We start from the raw sequence: 22632 nt of genomic DNA on the forward strand, positions 1-22632 counted from the left end.
TCGATAAAGTCACAGCTTAGACAAATTCATTGGCTAGTGTGGTCGATTAATTTAACTATCCTGTTGATTAATTTACTAGCGATATATAAAAAATAAAAAACATATTTATTCTTTATTTTCAATAATTAGTGCGGTGAATCGATTGCGAAAGCTCTCCCACTCGGCGAAACTGCCAGAAAACGGAGGCATTTTGATCGGCGGCAAATGTCTTAATGATAACGTAGATTCCGATCGCGAGAACGATTGCTCCGTTAGAACAGATCGGTTCGGACTCACAGGGAGCTCCATTTCCTCCAACCACTCATGCATGAAATCCAGCGCCGTTTGGTAGATCTCCTCGTTTATGTCCAGTTGTTCCCTTTTGAAGTAGTCGAGGTTCGCTCTTTTTTCGGCTGAGTAGATCTGCTGGAGGACTGCGTGACCTTCGATGTACTGTCGCCAGGCTTCTTTCAAGGATGAGATCCACGAACGAATTTTAGCGGGTGTATAGTTACCCTTTCCGACCTTTTTAAAATTCTCGAGGAATCGAGCTACGATGTGCAGCTGCGCCTCTTGCTTTGATAATTCGGCACTCATGATAAACTATTTTACTGACTCAACGTTTGATTTACAATATAAGCCACGAGTTGTTTTAAAGAGTGAGCGCCCAATAATTTTGCTAAAGGTGACCAGTATAATCGATGCTAACAAGGAGATTTGTAAGTCTCGAGAGTCAATTTTCACTTGAGAGTCACTTTGTGGTTGAATGCACTCGAAACAGTTATTAACACCACTTTGCTCCGATCCGGCTCGAAGGACCAAATGTTTGTTTCGTTTACGGTGAATTTAAAATCGAAACGGAGAATGCCGGGACACGCGTCGACTGACACGCCGAAACTCGTGGTGTTACGTGAATCAGGAAGGCGAGACGGATAGTTTTGTGGATTGATAAACGACCGTTCACTCGTTTGCACGAACAATAATTGACTCTTTATTTGGACGACAAATAAGTTTTATAACACTTGGTGCGCAGAGATGCACTTCCGCCTCTAACTTTACTTCAATTGTCTAATACAAAAGAGGCGCGAGTATAGGCTCTCTATCCGACGGCGATCGTCAACTGGAAACGGGAGCAAGCGAGAGCGCACTTCGCGAGAGGGAGAGCACGGTAGTCTCCCGTCGTCGATCCGCTGATACGAGAGCGCCAACGAGCGAGCTAGAGTTCGGAGAGCGCCACGGCTCTCTTGGTCGAAATCAAAGCGGAATTGCTTTTTTTGCGCGGAGTTGATCCGCGAAAAGTAAAGTGCACGAACCTAACTGAAAAGAATGCACGATTTCAGTTAATTTCAACGTATGAACCGCTATTTATGATATGCGCGACTTTCACGACTTGGTATTTTCCTGCGATTGCCTCGTATAGACGGAGACTTTTTCGAGTTATTACCGATGTGCTCGCGATCTGTATATCGTTTGGTTTCGGAGAAGGTTCTCTTTTTCTGTTTTCGCAGGACCGCGCAAACAGGGGATTCCGGCTAACCAATCATCGCGAGCTACGTGGACTCGCGTGATTTTGTTTTCGAGCGAGAGTGTCGATGCTTTTGTTTGTTCTCGAAGATGGTACAAAGCTTCGTTTGATTCTTCGGAATAACAGCGATGTATTGATTGACATTGTGGGTCGGCGCGAATGACGGAATATTGATATCACATCGGTTAGGATTTGATACTGATTGTCGTTCGATCGATTATTACGCTGAATCCGTAACAGAGAGCGATTACGCGCACGCCGAGAACGTCTGGAACCGATTCTCCCTTCGAAAACGCTAGGCAAATATAGCGATCTGTATTTAAAAATTGATGTCTTGTTATTAGCAGATATTTTTGAAAATTTTCACGATAGTTGTATCAAAAGCTATGGACTCGACCCCGCGTATTATTATACTCTTCCCGGGTATACAAGGGACGCCATGTTAAAACATACAAATATTACGTTCGAATTGCTTACCGATATCGACATGGTTATGTTTATCGAACGTGGTATACGCGGCGGTCTAAGTCAATGTTCGAGCAGATACGCTCATGCTAATAACAAGTACATGCAGGCGTACGATCCATCGAAACCATCATCATATCACATGTATTTTGATGTAAATAATTTATACGGATGGGCAATGTGCCAACCATTGCCATATGCCGATTTTCGATGGGTCGACGACATATCTAATTTCAACATCTCGTCAATAGCGCTCGATTCGCATACAGGCTATATCCTTGAAGTAGATTTAGAGTATCCACAACATCTTCACGACACGCACACTGACCTACCGTTTTGCCCGACACGTGACAAACCGCCCGGCAAGCGGGAAGATAAGCTTCTCGCAACGCTATATGATAAGAAGCGTTATGTCATACACTACCGCAACCTGCAGCAATGTATGCGACACGGCCTTCGCGTTACAAAAATACATCGCGTATTACAATTCACTCAATCTCCATGGCTCCGAAATTATATCGAACTTAATACAAAATTTCGAACACACACGAAAAATGATTTTGAAAAAAATTTATACAAATTAATAAATAATGCGGTATTTGGCAAGACGATGGAAAATGTGCGTAATCGTGTCGATGTAAAACTCATCACACATTGGGATGGACGATACGGTGCAGAGGCAATGATTGCGAAACCAAATTTTCACAGTAGAAGCATCTTTTCTGAAAATCTAATCGCTGTCGAATTACGCAAACTCGAGGTAAAATTTTATAAACCAATTTATGTCGGCATGTGCATACTCGACATCTCCAAAACGTGTTTATACGAATTTCATCACGAGTACATGTCACCGCTGTATCGTGACAAATGCCGGATAATGTACACCGACACAGACAGCCTAATATATCACATTGAATGCGAAGATGTATATGAGAATATGAAGCGCGACGTGAGCAAATTTGATACGCGCGATTACGCTGTGGACAATGCGTACGGTATACCGCTCGTGAATAAAAAGGTACCCAGTCTAATGAAAGATGAAAACAACGGCGCGATAATGACCGAACTTGTAGGGCTTAGAGCAAAAATGTATGCCTTGCGAGTGGATGGCAAGAAAGATACCAAAAAAGTAAAAGGTGTCAAGAGTAACGTCGTCGCGAGAACGATAACGTTTGACGATTATACGCGGTGTTTGAATGATGATATTGAAATGACACGTAGTCAGTCTTGTATAAGATCGAAATTGCACGAAGTATACACCATTCGCGAGACAAAAATTGCTCTATGTCCGTACGACGACAAGCGGTATTTCATACCTGAAACCACTGATACATTACCGTGGGGACATTATAAAATACTATTGTAAATAATAGATATATATTTGTTGTAAATATGTATATTTTGTAAAATATGTAAAAACTGTATATTTTATGTATGTATATTATATGTATATTAGTATGTATACCATGTAAAATATAAAATTGTATTGATGTTCATATCAGCCGTACATCGGCACTTGAAATTCTGAATATGTTGCATTTTTTTTTACGTCTAATAGTTCATCTGAGGATGATGTCATAGCAGCCGTACATCGGCGCTTGAAATTGTGAATATGTTGCATTTTTTACGTCTAATAGTTCATCTGAGGATGATGTCATAGCAGCCGTATAGCGGAACTTGAAATTTTAGATATGTTGCATTTTTACGATGATTTCATTGAGGATGATATCATAGCAGCTGTACATTGGCGCTTTGATACATTTTGCTAATCAGCTGATTTTGTCACGTAGGTTTTGAACACTTGGGGATGACAGCAGCCGTGCATCGGCGCTTTGATTGGTTGAAAATATTATCGCGTCAGCAATAATTGCAGTTGCAATGTAACAATGTAAAATTGTAATAATAATTATTATTTAGTATTGCGTTGATTACTTGAGTGAAAGGTTCTTTTAAGCAGCATGAATTATTACGTTCCAAGAATTCAGGAGAGCGATGTTTTGTGCAAGAAGAAATGTGACATGTAAGTTTTAATACTTTTTTTTGTTAAATAATGATTTTAAATAACCTCAAATTTATAGCTCTCATCATGTGGTTCGTATTCTTGGAAGAAGATATGCCCTAACATCAACATCGTACAAATATTTGGAAATTGGAATCAGCGTTGGAAATATATCTTACGTGGAATTAGCTCTCGGAGATAATCGAGGCAATCAAATAGTATTGTCTATTGAAACGTGGAAATTGCTAATGCAGAAACAAGATATTGAGCGGTTAACTGAAACTCCACTATGGATTCGAGATCTGACACTCGAAGTGGTTAATATGCATACTTCAAAAATTATAAAGATTACATTATCTGATAATACTTTGTACATGAAACCATCAACTTTATTACATTTATTCGATTTTGAAAAATGTGTTGATCATATGTATTTCTGGCTGTGTGAAAATACGCATATTGTTACTGAAAAGTTTAAACAATTTGTAAATGTTTTACAACGTGATAATATCTGCGATGCGAGCAATGCTTCAAAAGCGATACGTGAAAGTCGTATGTTTGACAACGAATCACTTATAGATTGTGAATTGATAACTTGTGCTGTAAATGTTATTCTTCACGATGCTTCTAACGAATAAATTATTTCATTGTTAATATGCGTTTAATTATTTTTTCCCTGTCTGATAAGTGCATAGTTGGCAAAACTTTTTCGCTCTCTAGAAAAGTGATGAGCTAGCTGAGACGTGATACTTTAGTTAGAACAAGAGAGATATTAGAATTAAAAATCAAGAGGGGAGCAACATTATAATATGTGTCCCCATCATCACGTTTCTGACAGTCTTGAATGTAAAATGGATAGAGAAGTAATTGTAATTGATGATAGTGATGAATACATGGATATAGATGCCGAAGAAGTAAATGATGAAGAAATTATAGAAGAAGAATCTGAAATTGAAATATCATCGACAGCAGATTCTGATTACGATAGTGAGTGTAGCGATGACTTTAATGACAAATGTGTACGAGTTTTAAAACAGGCTGATATAAATGATTTTAATGAACTGACAAAAATGTGCAATATTTGCTTTTATTAAAAACTAATGAAGATGAAAAATTTTGTTCTACATGCTTCCTGCGAGTAGCAGACTTATACTCGCATGCTCGTGCTGTGCGGTTGCATGAAACTGTAAGATATACTCTAATTGAAGGGAAAACGTATTGCAACTGTAGATGCTCCATAAATCAAATTTTATCGTGCAGTGTGTGTCCTATTTGCACATTAAACTGTTAAAAATTGGAACACTTAAAGTGTGAATTCTATAAGTGCTATGAAGATGGTAACTCTGATTAAATATATTGCATCACAGGAAGAACTTGTGTTAGAAATTGCTGCTGCGATGGAAAAAAACATTTTAAGGGGAGGAATGCTTCCGACTGAAAGTGATAAAGTGGGTTATCTGTTCTGGGAGTTACATTGCGATGAATGTATCGACTTGTTAGAAGGACAATGCTCACAAGAACTGTTGACATTTGTGGACCTGACAATAAACCCGAAAAACTTTTTAATTAAAAATTTGCAATCACGGACAGCTCGAATCGCGCGACTTGAAAGAAAAAGAAAATTTCTACGCAAATGTTACTTAAGCGTAGATACCAGTGTTCCTGCGCTTTCGACACACACTCCGGTGAATTTAATCGTCCAGATGATAATACATGGACGAGAAATAGGTTTGAGAAAACGTCATACAGCTACTCTACATAATCAAATATCTCATAATTTATTTAATGATTGATCCAAGATATCGCAATTTCCTTGTGAACATGGAGACTTCTTTGAGAAGGAATAATTGTTGTAAGTATTTCTTTTTAATTTTAAAAATTATTAAAATAATTAATAAAAAAAAAAAAATTTCTGTTATACAGAAGTCCCCGCCCGGTCGTCCCCAGCGCCTTGCAGCCGCCACACCACCTTATATACTCTACATTTTTATAAATTTATATTTATAATCTTTTATATTTTATATTTAATATTCTTATATTTTACATTTTATATTAATTTATATTTTATATATTGTATATTTTATATTTTAAATTCACACACACACATTTGTACAGTACACACATATGTATATACATATATATTAATTAAAATTATTATTATTAAATAAATGTATTTATATAAAATTCCTCTCCTTTCCACCTATTAAAATCTTATTATTATTAAGAAAGAAAGAAAAAATCTCTCTTGCGTACGCCTCTCTCATTCGCTCTCCTTCGCCGCGTTACCTCTCTCGCGTCATCTTGTCGCTATCTCTTTCTCTCTTGCGCTCGCATGCGCCTCGCGTTACCTCTCTCTCCTTCGCGAACGCCTCGCGTTATCTTGTCGCTGCGTTATCTCTCTCTTCGCGCTACTTCTCTCTTGCTATATCTCTCTCGCGTGCGCCTCGCATTCCCCTCTCCCCGCGGACCCCTCACCCGTACACGGTCCTCCGCGGACCATCGCGGACGCTTTCCCCTCCCCCGCGGACCCCTCGCCAACAAACCTCCACGCGGTCCTCCATCTCCCCGTGGCCCCCTCGCGGAACAAACCTCGCGGACCATCTCGCAGACACCTCCCCCTCCCCGCGGCCCCCTCGCGGACCCTAGCGGACGCTTCCCCCTCCCCGCGGACCCACGCAGATGCTTCCCCCTCCCCGCGTGACGTCATTCCCCCGCGCCAAAGGTTCCCCTTGCCCCTCACCCCCCTCAGAGGACCTGAGTTAGAACCGGCGTAGTATATCTACTAATTAAAAATACCATGTTGTTATATTTTTAAATCTGGCAAAATAAATTCTACACCAGGTGAAATATTTTTAAAGATAAGAGGAAAATGCACGGAATGCGGTGCACTCTTTAATGCGTATAGCATGCGAAAACCGACAAATGGAGATACAAAAATAGAACTTCATTGTTCTACATATGATACCAGAGGCATCGCGCATAAAAAAAAGCGACAATTGCGCAAATTAGAAAGAAGCCGTGTTAAAGATTTGCGTGCAATGTCCACGTATGGCTGGAGGAGAGAAGCAGCAAATGAATTGATGTTATTCGGCGATATAGAACCAGCACATTTGTATAGCGAATTGGTTTTAAGAAAAGCTAAACAATTGAACACAGATAATAAGTTAGGTATTACAAGAGGTTCTGATCCCATTACATCTATTGTACGATTAAAATATAAGCCCGAATTTTCAGCTTTAATTCGCGAAGTAGGTTTAGATAAGTTTTTTGTTATATATTTTACTCCCGAGCAATTATTTTTATATCAACGATTTCATAAACAAACTGAGAAGAGAGGCATTTTAAGTATAGATGCCACCGGATCTTTAATAAAAAAAATTAAAAAGTTTGACGAGTTTTTGTCACACACAATATTTTCATACCAAGCCGTTGTTCCTTTTGATACAAAATTTTTTACAAATGATCTCGGAAAAGCATGACACGAATATTTTGACGTACTGGTTACGCGAATGGCTGCAATCTGGTGCTGCTACTCCGAAAAAAGTAGTAACTAATTATTCTTTCGCACTTATTAATGCTGTTACTTTCGCTTTTAACAACTGCGATTTACATACATATGTTGAAAGATGTATGAACATTTTATATAATGACAATAACGCAAGTATTCCCAATTGCATATTAAGAATAGATATCGCACATTTAATTAAAGCAGTCTGAGGTTGGAAATGTTTTTAGGATAAACATGCGCGAATTAAGGATTTTTTCGTTTGATGCATTGGCATATTAAGTCTGTTAAGATACTTTATTTCAATTTAATTATATATCACGTCTGTATGTCTATTTTCGTATCGCAGCTGATCGATGTATTGCCGAGACATATTTATGTTTTTTCCGCGTCTCGAGCGTCTTGCCGCGACTCTCTCGCGTCTCACCGCGCGCCTCGCCGCACCATGCTGTTGTCAAATCAGCTGGTCGACGATCATAATATGTGAGACGATATCTTTTCCCGAACAAAGGGCCAGAGTCAACGTTCGCTTGTCAGTGAATACATCGTAACGCTTTTCGCTCTCGCTGTTCTCTCGCAATTAGTCGCTGTACTCGCAATTAAATTTGTTCATTATTGCTAATCTGTTACTCAGAATAAAACTCTGTTACGTTAAATTCAGTGTTCTTTCAATCATTATCTCAAGTCTCTCTCGCGATTATTTCTTAACATTTTGGTCCTTCGAGCCGGATCCAACGACTTTTCTCAACGCACGGCAATTCTCTCTCTGACGGCTCGCATTCGCGGACATTATCCTCGCGTTCTTTATCATTGCCAGTGCTCCTTCGCAGTATCACCGTGAAGTGATCTCTCGCTCTCAACTGCATTCGCAGCTCTCTCAATTGTAATATCAGTGCAACCGTTAAACATTTAAGTTTGAACATAGTGCTTGTGACCTTCCGGAACGTTCTTCTTCATAATGTCAACATTCGCAGGAGTTGTGGAAAAACAACATCATCTTTTCGACGTTATTGTTCGTGCCTTTGACAACGCAAGGAAACTGGGCGCGGACAAATTCAACAAATTTGCCATTGAAGCTCGACTGCAAACTCTTGAGGCGAATTAGGATAAATTCCAGCTCAACCACGATAAAATCATCGGCAGTCTCACCGAAGAAATGCGTAAGCACGCATATTTCACAGACGATCTTTACTCAAAATGTGAGGAAGGTTACTTGGACTCAAAGTCGTGTCTAATGCAAGCTTGAGAACAATTTCTCGACCATAAAGACGCGAATGACTCTATGCAGTCTCAAAGCTCAAATTCAAGCGCAAGTCGCTCGCTGCCAAAAATAAGTTTGCCAAAGTTCTCTGGCAATTATCATGAGTGGCCATCATTCCGCGATCTCTTTCATTCAATGGTCGGATCGAACCGAGATATCTCGTGCGTCGAAAAGCTGCACTATCTAAAATCTCAGACCACCGGAGAAGCAGCTCGATATCTCGCCAACATTTCGGTAACAGCAGATAACATTTCGCGCGCCTGGCAAGCGCTTACTTCATGTTATGAGAATCGGCGCATCCTCGTGTCGACGTATCTAGATCAAATCTTCGAGTTGAAGCCGCTAACGCAAAAATCCAGCTCCGATCTCAAGACGCTCTTGTCAACGGTAAAGGAATCGCTTGGCGCCTTGCAGTCTCTCGGTGCGCCTACCGAGTATTGGGACATCATCATCGTGTACATTGTCTCGCGGCGTCTCGACACGCATACGTTGGAAGCGTGGGAGCTTGAACGCGGAAATTCCAAGGAACTCGCGACCTTCGTGCAACTCGAACTCTTCCTCGAAGAACGCATACGAGCGTTGGAAGCAGTGCAATCTCGGTCTTCCAAATTGTCATCCACAGGATCAAACCCGACGTCGAAGAACAAGCCAGCCGCTCGTACGCACACCGCAGTCGCAAGCTCAACCAAGTGTTCGTATTGCAGCGCATCTCACTACATCGCGTCGTGCTCAGATTTCGCTGCGAAATCTCTCGGTGAGCGACAAGAATTCGTTAACCATAAGAATCTTTGTTTCAACTGTCTCGGAGCTCACCGTCTCAATGAATGTCGAACGTTGAAGAGGTGTCGACACTGCAGAGGTCAGCATCACACGCTGCTTCATCGCGACTTCGGATCGTCAACCGTCGCAACCACCTCAGCGACTATCACGACGACGTCCAACGCAAAGCCATCAGGAATATCCGCCGTCAATCGCACCACGCCGCTGTATCATTCGAGCGTCCGCAACTTACTAGCCACCGCTTGCATGACTCTCGTGGCTGCACACGGTGAGACTATCAACATTCGAGCGTTGCTGGATCAAGGCTCTGAAGTCTCACTCATCCAGGAATCCTTGGTTCAGTCACTTCGTCTGTCTCGTTGTCGTGCGTCAATTCCCATCATCGGTGTCGGTGCTCAAACTGTTGGCTCCACTCGCGACGTCGTCTCGCTAAATATTCGCTCATGTATCGATCCTTCGATCGAAATCAATGTCGCAGCATTCATTCTACCTCGAGTCACTGGTCGCGTTCCAGCGCAAGCCGTAGTGATGTCAACCTAGACGCATCTCGCCGGGCTGCCATTAGCTGATCCAAACTTCGCAGTCCCCGGTGCAATCGATCTCATTTTGGGCGCAGACGTTTATGGCGCTCTTCTGTGCGGCTCTATCAAGCGAGGGCCTGCGAACTCTCCTGTTGCCCAGGAAACAACTTTCGGATGGATTGCGACCTCGTCTTCGGAAACTCCATACGCGACTTCGTTCTCCATCCATTCGTCCAAGGACATCGATCTCCATGAAGAACTGCAACGATTCTGGACTCAAGAGGAAATCGCCTCATCACCATCTAGTCGTCTCAATCCAGACGAGCTTGAGTGCGAACAGCATTTTCTTGAAACACATTCTCGAGATCAAAGCGGGCGATACATCGTTCGCCTGCCTTTTCGATCAACCAAAAGGTCCTTAGGAGAATCGCAATCGTCATCGCATCCAACGCGATTCAGATTTCGGCAAGCTCTACGTCAATTTCATGAAGGAGTACGAAAACTTAGGACATATGCAGCGAATCTCGCCTCCTCAAGCTCATATGATTCCAGTTTATCATCAGCATCATGGCGTTCTTCGTGAATCAAGCTCCACGACAAAGCTGAGAGTCGTGTTCAATGGCTCATCTCGTACGTCAACCGGAGTCTCGCTCAATGAATGTCTTCATGCAGGACCCAAATTGCAGCTGGATCTCGATGCCGTTCTTCTCCGCTGGCAAACTCACGCGTTCGTCTTCGCTGCTGACATTGAGAAGATGTATCGGCAGATTGTGATACATCCTGACGATCGAGATTATCAACGCATTCTCTGGGGTGAAGCAGAATCTCCGCAAGACTTTCAACTCTGTACGGTGACTTACGGCCTTACATATACTCCGTATCTGGCGCTTCGCGTCATCATACAGCTCGCTTCCGACGAAGAACATCGATTTCCGCAAGCTGCAGTCATTTTACGGGAAGAAACGTACGTCGATGATATTCTTTCCGGCGCTGACACACCAGAGGATGCTCGAAGCAAAGCAGCTCAATTAAATCAGCTTCTCATGGCGGGCGGCTTCCGCCTTCAAAAGTGGGCATCGAACGAAGACAGCATCCTCACAGGCATCTCCACATCGCACGAGCAATCATCTTCTCGAGATCTTCCAACCGAAGCTCGAACCCTCGGTCTCACGTGGCATCCGGTAACCGATACCTTTTATTTTCAGCTCAGTCAATTCAATCATTCTCACACGCTTACGAAGCGATCAGCGCTGTCTCGAATCGCTCAGATCTTTGACCCGCTCGGATGGCTCCAGTTACCATAATCGGCAAGGTCTTCGTTCAACGACTCTGGAGATCTCAACTTGACTGGGATGATCCACTGCCTCCAGCTCTCGCCAACGATTGGGTCAACTTCGAATCAAGTCTCAAGGACGTGCCACAAATTGCAATCCCTCGTTGGATAGGCACTTCGTCATCTGCCCGAGGCGTCGAAATTCACGGATTCTCGGACGCTTCTCAAGATGCCCTCGGAGCAGTGATCTACATCCGGATTTTAAACGATTACGCCGATGCCAAGGTCTCTCTTCTCGCATCAAAAAGCAAGGTCGCTCCTGTTAAGCGACAGACAATTCCTCGTTTAGAGCTCGCTGCTGCTGTCGTGCCTGCCGAATTCGAAGTCTGCTCGATCTTCAGGATGTTCCTGTCCACCTGTGGACGGACTCCAGCGTCACTCTCGCGTGAATCAGAGGGCATCCTTCACGATGGAAGGAATTCGTTTCAAACCGAGTAACCGCTATTCAAGAGCTGATTCCTGATGCACATTGGCGTCACGTCGCTGGAGTGGAGAATCCGACTGATTGCCTGTCGCGTGGCCTCTCTCCGCTTCAACTCCATCACCATCACCTTTGGTGGCAAAGACCAGCATGGCTTCAAGGCCCTTCCGTTGGATGGCCCTTAGGAGTTCCTCCGATCGACCACGCAATCGATCTTGAAGAGCGTCGGCAGAAGCTTGCACTAGTTTCCATTGTACGAAAACTACCTGACTCATGGGAACTAATCAATCGCTTTTCGCAGCTCTATCGGCTCCTCCGTATCACGGCTTGGATCATGCGTGCCACATCTCGATTTCAAGGACTCAAGTGTTCGGACTCCTTGGGACTAACAGCCGAAGAGGTTCATCGAGTTCGCTTATTCTGGCTTAAAGAAACGCAGAGAAATCACTTCTCCAGCGAACTGGATATCTACTGTCAACGAGCTACTCTTCCTCGCTCTCATCCACTTCTTAAGCTCTCGCCTTTCGTGAACTTCGACGGCATTCTTCGGGTCGGCGGCCGTCTGAAAAACTCATCGCTTGACGCTGACAGTAAACATCCAGCAATATTGCCCCGCGACTTTTCGTTCTCACGCCTTGTTATTTCAGATCTTCACCAACAGACGTTTTACGGTGGAGTTCAGGTCGTGCTAGCAACGTTGCGTCAGCAATATTGGACCCTCGGCGGTCGCGCTCGTCAGCGCCTTCATTCGTCGATGCGTCAAATGCATTCGACACTGCGCTGTCACCGCCAGCGAAATGATGGGCTCTCTCCCGAAGTCCCGCGTCACACCAACGCGCCCATTTTTCAACTCAGGTGTGGACTATGCAGGCCCTTCGCACCTGGCGTGGACGCGCTGCTCGCACTTATAAGGGCTATCTAGTGCTCTTCGTCTGCTTCAACACCTCAGCGGTCCACCTCGAGCTGGCCACGGACTACTCGACTCAAGGCTTCATCGTCGCGTATCGCCGCTTTATCAGTCGACGCGGTCGATGCAATTCGCTGACGAGTGATTGTGGCACCAACCTTGTCGGCGCCGACGCGGAACTCCGTCGCCTCTTTAATTCCGTGTCAAAAGAAGTCGCCGAACTGTCGCACCTTCTCGCTACCGACGGGACGAAATGGCAGTTCAACCCTCCTTCCGCTCCACACTTCGGTGGAAAATGGGAAGCCGCTGTGAAATCGACAAAGTTTCACCTTCGACGTGTTCTTGGCGAATCCGTCCTCACGTATGAGGAATTCACTACGCTTCTCGTACAAATCGAGGCCGTTCTAAATTCGCGACCAATCTCCGCGCTCTCGGATGATCCCGCCGACGTCACCGCGCTATCACCCGCGCACTTTCTAGTCGGCGAATCTCTTATCGTACTTCCTGAGCCGTCGTTAGCCGAAACGCCGATCTCGCGGTTGTCACGGTGGCAACTTCTTCGTTACACGGTCGAACGATTCTGGTATCGCTGGTCCACCGAATACCTCCAGCGTCTGCAGACCAGAAATAAGTGGCAACAATCGTCAAATGCAATCTCGATCGGCTCTCTCGTGTTAATTCTCGATGAACGATATCCACCTTCCAAGTAGCCGCTCGCGCGAATAACCGCAATTCATCCGGGATCTGACGGTCGAACACGCGTCGTGACTGTACGCACTGCGACGTCAGAATTTAAAAGGCCTATTGTCAAATTGTGTCTACTGCCGATCGAAACGTGAGTTGCGCATCACATCAACATCACCATTTGCTTGTAAAAACCGCCTTTAAATCAATTGTAACTCGCATCATTATCTGTTAAGTTTTCGTACTTTGAATGTTCGCCTTATTGTTGCACTCATTCGCATTCATTCTCGAGGTTCTGTGCAAGTATCATCTGTTCAATTGTTATATCTATCAGCGGCGTCCGTCACGCCCCTGAGGCGGGCGGTAATGTTAAGATACTTTATTTCAATTTAATTATATATCACGTCTGTATGTCTATTTTCGTATCGCAGCTGATCGATGTATTGCCGAGACATATTTATGTTTTTTCCGCGTCTCGAGCGTCTTGCCGCGACTCTCTCGCGTCTCACCGCGACTCTCTCGCGTCTCACCGCGCGCCTCGCCGCACCATGCTGTTGTCAAATCAGCTGGTCGACGATCATAATATGTGAAACCTTCACCGAAATCTTTTTCCGAACAAAGGGCCAGAGTCAACGTTCGCTTGTCAGTGAATACATCGTAATGCTTTTCGCTCTCGCTGTTCTCTCGCAATTAGTCGCTGTACTCGCAATTAAATTTGTTCATTATTGCTAATCTGTTACTCAGAATAAAACTCTGTTACGTTAAATTCAGTGTTCTCTCGATCATTCTCTGATCTCAAGTCTCTTTCGCGATTATTTCTTAACAAAGTCAAACAACTAGCATTGACACTTTTAGTCAAATCTGCACTAATATTTTAACAGTTGCATTTTCTGAAATGGAAGAAATTGAAAATAATGCATTAAATAGTTTTCATGCACAACAACGTCTCATAAATATGATTAGAACACATGATTTGAAAAATTATGAAAGCAGTACTACAGATGAATATTTGAGTGAAAATTCAGATAACGAATCGTTTGAATGTAAACAGAACAGTCGCATGAATAATTTTCTTGAAAATATTGAGAGAAATAATAAAAAAATGTATAAGTTTCGGAGACAGACCAAATCCTTATTACTGTCCCAATTTTGGCACCAGTTTGCTTTGATTATGTAAACAATTTCCACTATGGACAGCTGTAATGGCGTTCAATAGCGGCATAAATGTTGCATCTTCAGCTAGAAGTGAACAATATTTTAATGAAGTAAAAAATTTAATTTTTGACGGGACAAAAAATTTACGTGCGGAAAAATTTTTGATACAACATATCCGATCGTTAATAGGTATTGCAAAACTTTGAACGCTTGCATAAATTCAAACAGGGAGCAAGAAATTGCAGAAGAGAGTGTTCCACAATTCAGCGTTACCGAATTGCACGATTCTGATGATGAAACTGCAATTAATATCAAAAACTCCTTGGATAAGAATGTGTTACGTCCTGTAGACTCCAGACGATTCTTTTCTTTCGGAGAACGCAAGGCGATATTTAAAATATCACAGTCGCGCAGATAAACCGACGATCTGGCAGGCAATGCAAACATATTCCGAAACAGCTTTATTGTAAAAGTAAAAGAATATTAACAGAACTAGAGAAGTATACAGATCAACTCATAAAATTCAAACTGTAACTGATTATATTCTAAGGAGTTAAACTAGTCGACAGTTCTCTAAACGAAACCAACACTTGGGAAAACTAATAGAATTTTAGAAAAGACTAACAACAATAAGCGATTCTAAACAATTCTCGGCTGACAGATCGTCGTTACGCGATATTTGCCTAAGATAAGATCGAGAGGGTAATAAAAATATCAACCACACTTGATAGCAACAAATTCTCCATTGGTCGAAACGTAAGGGCCTAAAAAAAGCCCTAACCAATCGTAGTAATTGTAAAATTTAAAGAGACGCCTCCGGGACCCAAAGGGCATTATTGAAAAATTTCCTATTCGTCGGGAAATGTTAACAGACCGGAAAAAAACTGCAGCTGAAGCTCATCGATTGATTTCTGAAACTTATGGTGATCAAGCTCCATCAGAAAGAACATGCAGAGAATGGTTTCAACAATTCAAAAGTGGTGATTTCGATGTGAAAGACAAAGAACGTTCAGGACAGCCAAAAAAGTTTGATGACGCCGAATTGCAAGCGTTATTGGATGAAAATCCAGCTCAAACACTCAAAGAATTATCACAAGTATTAAATGTTATTCCTATGGCTGTTTCTAAACGTTTACACGCCATGGGAAAGATTCAAAAAGAAGGAAAATGGCTACCACATGAGTTGTCCGAAAATGCCATTTTGAACCGTTTGACCATCGCGACTTCCTTGCTTGCCAGGCAGAAAAAAAGAGTTTTTTGTGGCGCATTGTGACTGGCAATAAAAAGTGGATTTTTTATAACAATCCTAAACGCAAAAAATCATGGATGAATCCCGGCCAACCATCAACATCAACGCCAAAACGGAATATTCACGGTCATAAGGCAATGCTCTGTATTTGGTGGGATCAGGATGGCGTAATTTTTTACGAGCTACTGAAACCGAATGAAACAGTCACGGGTGACCGCTACCAACAACAATTATATCGATTGAACGATGAATTGATGCGAAAAAGGTCATCAATAGCCAGTAATCGACGCAAAGTTATTCTTTTGCATGACAACGCGCGACCGCATGTTGCAAGAAAAGTAAAAGAAACACTGTTGGAGCTCAAATGGGAAGTTCTCTCACACCCAGCCTATTCTCCAGACTTGGCCCCATCGGATTACCACCTTTTCCAATCGATGCAACACGCGCTCGCCGATACACACTTCTCCAATCACGAAGAAATTCGAAGATGGGATCACTGGACTGCCTCAAAAAGCAAGTCGTTCTATCGTCGCGGAATTCAACTTTTGCAAGAAAGATGGGAAAATGTTATAGAAAACAATGGACAATATTTTGATTAATGTATAATTCATTTTCTTATTGAAACAAATGCATTTTTTAAGCAAAAAAACGACGGAAACTAAGTTTATCACCTAATACTTCCCTTAAAATTTCCTCGCTAACTACCATAAATCCTCCCCTCCCCAAGCCCTCCGTCGGGTTCCTTGCATAGTCGCAGAGCGAGCCTCTGATCTCGCGGGTTTCCTGCGTAATGCAGCGAGAGCCTCTGACTTTACGGGTTTCTTGCATAATTGCAGCGTGCGCCCCACGGTCGCTCCTTATCTCCGTCGGGTTCCTGCATAATTGCAGCGTGCGCCCCACGGTCCCTCCTTATCTCCGTCGGGTTCCTGCATAATTGCAGCGTGCGCCCCACGGTCCCTCCTTATCTCCGTCGGGTTTCTGCATAATTGCAGCGTGCGCCCCACGGTCTCTCCTTATCTCCGTCGGGTTCCTGCATAATTGCAGCGTGCGCCCCACGGTCTCTCCTTATCTCCGTCGGGTTCCTGCATAATTGCAGCGTGCGCCCCACGGTCTCTCCTTATCTCCGTCCGGTTCCCTGCGTAACTGCAGTGCGAGCCTCTGATTTCGCGGGTTCCCTGCGTAATTGCAGCGAGAGCCTCGCAGTCTCTCCTTCTCTCCGGTGGATTTCCCGCATAACTGCAGTGTAAACCTTCCCTGACTTCCCTCACCATACTCACGAAAACGATTATACAGGTGCGAACAATTCAAATATATATAGGTATATATAGTGTCCCATTTTAAAGGACCCACTCAAATATTTCAGAAACACTGCGTTAAATCGAAAAATGTTTCCTACAAAAGTTGTAGGGTTTCGAGAAGGACATAACACAGTAATATTCATATGACCTTGGCCGGCATCTCCAAGGTCAAGTAAAGGTGAAAATGAATTTTTTAAACGGAAACCCATATTTTTTATTATAACATCTTTTTCTACTAATTAATTTGAACAACTTTTATCTGAAGCATTTTTTTATTTTCCTAATATTTTTTAAGATATTCAAGAAAAACTTGGTAACTCTTTCAACATGTTTTTCTATGTAAAAATTCCGTCTTTTTTATTTAGAGATTTATTAATAAAATTTTTTTTTCTGAATTTTTTCCTTCTGTCATTTGACTTTCAATCGTAGGATTTCGAGGGGGACATCCGATGGTGACCTTGACTTTGACCTTGAGGTCAAATTTGAAGGTCATTTGAAGGTTAACTTTAAAATCTTAAATGGAAACCCCCATTTTTTATTTGACATTCTTGTAGCTGACATCGAGAGCTTTCCAAAACACTATAATTAAATGTTTTTTCATTAAGTACTTTTCGAATTATAAGGCTTGAAAGTTACAGTACCGCCGGCATTAGCATTACCCAAGATGATCGACCGACCAAAGACTAAAACCTCTTGAACATTGTTCAAGATCGTAATCTTGATAACATTTGTTAAGATCAAGACCATTGGAAGTTGTTTTTCTTATTTCCATTTTGACGTAAAAATGCCGAATGGTGAGATATTTTTCTAAAGTTAGTTATCAATCTGCCTCATCCAAGGAGGATTAACTGGAGCTCAATAGCAATTGACATACTGACTTTTAAACAACTTCTTCGGCATTCGCATGAAAGACGTCACGTGTCCTGAACCAATAATCCTACTCAAGTAGCCTGTTGCAGATACGGAATCTCATCTTAAGTAACTTATCTCTCACTTGTTCCCAATCTCGAGACATTCTCAGACATTCCTGGATTTTTTCGATCGTAAAATCGGAATTCGGAAAAAAATGCCTGATTACTCGCCTAACGAGATTGTTGATATTCTTCTGATCTTAGGAGAATGTCGGCGCAATTACAGAAGAGCAGCAGCATTGTATCGTAGACGATTCCCTCGATGCTAACACCCGGATCATTCTAGGATACGCAAAATTGAAATTAGGATTCGGAGAGGAAATCTTCGTCGTCAACGAAGAAGATACGACAACAATGATCACGTAATGAATCTTACTTTATAGCAGTTGTGGCGATGGTGCATTTTAACTCACATTTAAGTTTGAGTGAAATTCAACGTACGCTGGGCATTCCGAAATCGACTGCTGGTAGACATCTAAAAGCCGTCAGATATCATCCTTACCACATAACTCTTAACCAAGCCTTAATTGAGCAGGATCACAGAGATCGGTTATTGTTTTGTCAGTGGGCATCACAAAAAATTCGAAACGACAACGAATTTTTTAATTACGTACTTTTCTGTGATGAAGCTACTTTTCACAATACTGGGATAATGAATAGACATAATTGTCACTATTGGAGTTCAGTTAATCCTCATTGGATGGGGCAGATTGATAACCAGCATCGTTGGAGCCTAACTGTCTGCTGTGGAATTGTTAATGGCTATTTAATTGGTCCTTATTTTTTTGATGCCATGGTTAATGGTGCAAATTATTTACAGTTGCTGAGAGACGATCTTCCGGGTTTACTTGAAGATGACCTCGATACAAGGAGGAGAATGTGGTTGCAACAAGATGGCGCAGGTCCTCATTATGCCAATACGGTCAAAGCTTTCCTAAATAATACCTTTCGTAATCGATGGATTGGCAGACGCGGTCCAGTAAGATGGCCAACAAGATCGCCCGATCTAACATCGCTTGATTTTTATTTGTGGGGCTACCTCAAAGATGTAGTTTACCGGAATGCATCGACCACAAGAGATGACATGAAGGAAAGAATCCGAGCTGCGTGCAATATTCCACGTAATGTACTCTTGCGTACTGTTAGACATTTTGAACGCCGTATTCAGTACTGCCAACAAGTCAACGATGCGACCTTCGAACATTTAATTAATTGAATTATTACTATGGATCAACCACCGATCTTGCCTTCATTGGCTGGATCAACCACCGATCTTGCCTTCATTAGCTGAATCAACCACCGATCTTGTCTTCATTGGCTGCATCAATCACCGATCTTGCCTTCATTGGCTGGATCAACCACCGATCTTGCCTTCATTGGCTGGATCAACCACCGATCTTGCCTTCATTGGCTGGATCAACCACCGATCTTGCCTTCATTGGCTGGATCAACCACTGATCTTGCCTTCATTGGCTGGATCAACCACTGATCTTGCCTTCATTGGCTGGATCGTTCTCCGAACACAAAAGAGGTGTAAATCCGACTGGGTAACCTCCGCGCGGTACACTTTGGGTAATGCTAATGCCGGCGGTACTGTAACTTTCAAGCCTTATAACTCGAAAAGTACTTAATGAAAAAACATTTAATTATAGTGTTTTGGAAAGCTCTCGATGTCAGCTACAAGAATGTCAAATAAAAAATGGGGGTTTCCATTTAAGATTTTAAAGTTAACCTTCAAATGACCTTCAAATTTGACCTCAAGGTCAAAGTCAAGGTCACCATCGGATGTCCCCCTCGAAATCCTACGATTGAAATTGATCAAATGACAGAAGGAAAAAATTCAGAAAAAAAAATTGTATTAATAAATCTCTAATTAAAAAAGACGGAATTTTTACATAGAAAAACATGTTGAAAGAGTTACCAAGTTTTTCTTGAATATCTTAAAAAATATTAGGAAAATAAAAAAATGCTTCAGATAAAAGTTGTTCAAATTAATTAGTAGAAAAAGATGTTATAATAAAAAATATGGGTTTCCGTTTAAAAAATTCATTTTCACCTTTACTTGACCTTGGAGACCCCGGCCAAGGTCATATGAATATTACTGTGTTATGTCCCCCTCGAAACCCTACAACTTTTGTAGGAAACATTTTTCGATTTAACGCAGTGTTTCTGAGATATTTGAGTGGGTCCTTTAAAATGGGACACTATATATATTATTACATATATTGACATTTATTTTTTTATTATTACAAAACAATTAGAAGTTATAAAATAAGGACAGATCTCAAAAAACAAAAACCAAAAAGAGTTCCAAAGTAAGTTTCCCTATAAAAAAAATGCGGGGTCTACAATACGAGGGTTGTCTGAAAAGTTTCCGACCTAACAAAGATACAAGACATTTTTTCTTCAAATTAATTTTTATTTTTCTACATAGTCTCCTTGTAAGTCTATACACTTCTCCCAGCGATGCTCCCATCTCTTCAACCCGTCCAAATAGTACTCGGCGTCTTTCTCTGCAAAATAGTTGTTTACAAAGGTGATGGCCTCCTCATTCGACGAAAATCTCTGTCCTCCGAGCGTAACTTTTAGCTTAGGGAACAAAAAAAAGTCGCTTGGGGGTTAGATCTGGTAAGGAGGGTGGTCAAGCAGTTCAAACCGTAATTTGTGGATTTTCGCCATGACAACCGCTGAGGTGTGAGACGGCGCATTGTCTTGGTGAAACAAAATTTTTTTTTTCTGCAAATGTGGCCGTTTTTCCGCAATTTCTGCCTTCAGCTTGTCAAATACTGATGCGTAGTATGCTCCTGTAATGGTTTTTCCTTTTTGAAGATAATCGATTAAGATAACTCCATGACTATCCCAGAAAACAGTTGCCATCACTTTCCCAGCGGAAGGAACAACCTTTGCTTTTTTTGGAGCCGATTCCCCCTTCGCAGTCCACTGTTTTGACTGTGTTTTTGTTTCTGGAGTTTAATGGTGTATCCAAGTTTCATCTACAGTAATTAATCGGCGCAAAAACTCTGATTTATTGCGCCTAAACTGCGCCAACAGAGCGTTGGAAATGTTCATTCGAACACGTTTTTGGTCCAAAGTGAGCAAACGCGGCACCCAACGCGCGGACAGCTTTCTCATGCCTAAATCTTGATTCAATATGTGACAAACACGTTCTTTGGACATGTTCATAGCCTCTGCTATCTCTCTAACTTTAATTCGACGGTTGTCTAGCACCATTTGGTGAACTTGAGCGATATTATCGTCAGTGGTTGCAGTTTTTGGACGTCCCGAACGTTTATCGTCACCCAAGCTGGTACGGCCACGTTTAAATTCAGCAGCCCAAAATTTCACGGTGGTAAATGATGGTGCAAAGTCCCCGTACACAGCGTCCAACACGTCTTTGATTTGCGTAGGCGTATTGCCTTTCAAAAACAAATATTTAATGACAGCTCGATACTCGATTTTTTCCATTTTCACAAAAACACTCACATTGACTCACTCAAATGATTGTCAAACAACAACTGCGCGTCCAAAATGGTTGAAATTTTGGTGAGTACCTTTCAAAGCATCCGCAAACACATTCCCCAACTTTTGTTTACGAGTGCTGCCATCTTCATGTTGAGGTCGGAAACTTTTCAGACAACCCTCGTAGAGTCGTAAAGTCATAAGTTGTAAGAAATTAACCAATCACAGTCGATTATTCTCTTCACATTCAACTGTGATTGGTCAATTTCTTACGACTTACGACTTTACGACTCTATTGTAGACCCCGCAGAAAGAAATAGGAAAACTTTTGGACTAACCCTTGTAAAAACCAACAGGAAATCACTCATGAAGAAAAAGCAGTAATGACAGAAAAAAAAGAACTACCTTATCGATCGAAATTACGGTCTTACAAAAAAAAATAAGCTCGGTATGTATTTATTAAGTTTTATATTAAGAAATATAATTAATGTTTTTTTGGCAAGATTAAAAAATGTTTTTTTTTTTTTTTTTACAGAAAGAATCTCAAAAAGGCCTGCCTCTCAATGATGATAAAATTGAAAGACCAAAATCGAAAAAAAATGCAACAGTAAGTTTCTTTATTTTTTTCTGCTATTTGTCTGCAATTGCTAATTATCGTTTCTTGGGAGGAAAGAATTAGGGAAACTTAGGGATAAAGTTCCGAATACCGACTACCTCCGATTTCGATAAAATTTTGTGAAAAGTTTCCTTTTAGCTTAAAATAGATGCCTGTAAAGGGAAATTTGGCGAATCCTACAAAAAAGTCATTTTAACAAAAAATATAATCTAACCCAAACCTATGTCCCAAGGATGAATCAGAACTTTGCTTTATCTTGCAAAATACACGCGTGAAAAAATATAGACCTCGTTTCGCGCTGAAAGCAGGGGGCGATGGGGCTGGACCTCGCTTTGCGTGAAAATTTGCAAACCCATATCGAATTTCGCAAATATAGACCTCATTTCCCGCTGAAAGTAGGGGGTGATGAGGATGCGCCGGGAGGAGGACATCACTGTCGTAGAGAAGATCCTCCCTTTTCTGGGGAGGGTCTTCTGGAGAGAGCCTCCGGAACTGAACGCCAATTCCTAACCCCTTTTGGGGGCGGAAGGAGTGCCAGTCCCAGAGGCGGCGGACCGCAGCTCA

General features: G+C 42.0%; 3 protein-coding genes across 3 annotated transcripts; 2 read left to right on the top strand and 1 right to left on the bottom strand.

Moving 5' to 3' along the window:
* Positions 1–4777: 4777 nt before the first annotated feature.
* LOC145945153 (uncharacterized) lies at positions 4778–15808 on the top strand. Its single transcript, XM_083053979.1, has 10 exons — positions 4778–4955; positions 6810–7313; positions 8742–9850; positions 10131–10449; positions 10495–11244; positions 11331–11753; positions 11819–12471; positions 12645–13402; positions 14597–14724; positions 15408–15808. Exons 1-10 carry the CDS (start codon positions 4778–4780, stop codon positions 15806–15808), a joined length of 5223 nt encoding a protein of 1740 aa, XP_082910105.1.
* Positions 15809–18387: 2579 nt separating this feature from the next.
* On the top strand, positions 18388–19209 carry LOC145945154 (uncharacterized). Its single transcript, XM_083053981.1, has one exon. The coding sequence runs from the start codon at positions 18388–18390 to the stop codon at positions 19207–19209; it is 822 nt and encodes a 273-aa protein (XP_082910107.1).
* Positions 19210–20963: 1754 nt separating this feature from the next.
* Positions 20964–21653, bottom strand: LOC145945155 (protein GVQW3-like). Its single transcript, XM_083053982.1, has 2 exons — positions 21545–21653; positions 20964–21409 (listed from the first exon to the last, which is right to left on the bottom strand). The coding sequence occupies exons 1-2, from the start codon at positions 21651–21653 to the stop codon at positions 20964–20966; spliced, it is 555 nt and encodes a 184-aa protein (XP_082910108.1).
* Positions 21654–22632: the final 979 nt, after the last annotated feature.

Source organism: Prenolepis imparis, unplaced genomic scaffold (genome assembly GCF_030444845.1).
Source record: "Prenolepis imparis isolate NDT839.2.m4 unplaced genomic scaffold, iyPreImpa1.0 SCAF_14, whole genome shotgun sequence".
In the NCBI taxonomy this organism is placed as follows: domain Eukaryota; kingdom Metazoa; phylum Arthropoda; class Insecta; order Hymenoptera; family Formicidae; genus Prenolepis; species Prenolepis imparis.

What these genes read in the sequence shown, in the direction of transcription:
- LOC145945153 (XM_083053979.1), top strand. Translation starts at nt 4,778, where the DNA reads ATGTGTCCCCATCATCACGTTTCTGACAGTCTTGAATGTAAAATGGAT. An exon ending in TGAGAAGAGAGGCATTTTAA is followed by an intron (nt 7,314 to 8,741) that starts GTATAGATGCCA and finishes TCGACCATAAAG; the next exon opens with ACGCGAATGACTCTATGCAG. An exon ending in GAACGATATCCACCTTCCAA is followed by an intron (nt 13,403 to 14,596) that starts GTAGCCGCTCGC and finishes GGCGTTCAATAG; the next exon opens with CGGCATAAATGTTGCATCTT.
- LOC145945154 (XM_083053981.1), top strand. Translation starts at nt 18,388, where the DNA reads ATGGTGCATTTTAACTCACATTTAAGTTTGAGTGAAATTCAACGTACG.
- LOC145945155 (XM_083053982.1), bottom strand. Translation starts at nt 21,653, where the DNA reads ATGACTTTACGACTCTACGAGGGTTGTCTGAAAAGTTTCCGACCTCAA. An exon ending in GTTTGCGGATGCTTTGAAAG is followed by an intron (nt 21,410 to 21,544) that starts GTACTCACCAAA and finishes TGTTTTTGAAAG; the next exon opens with GCAATACGCCTACGCAAATC.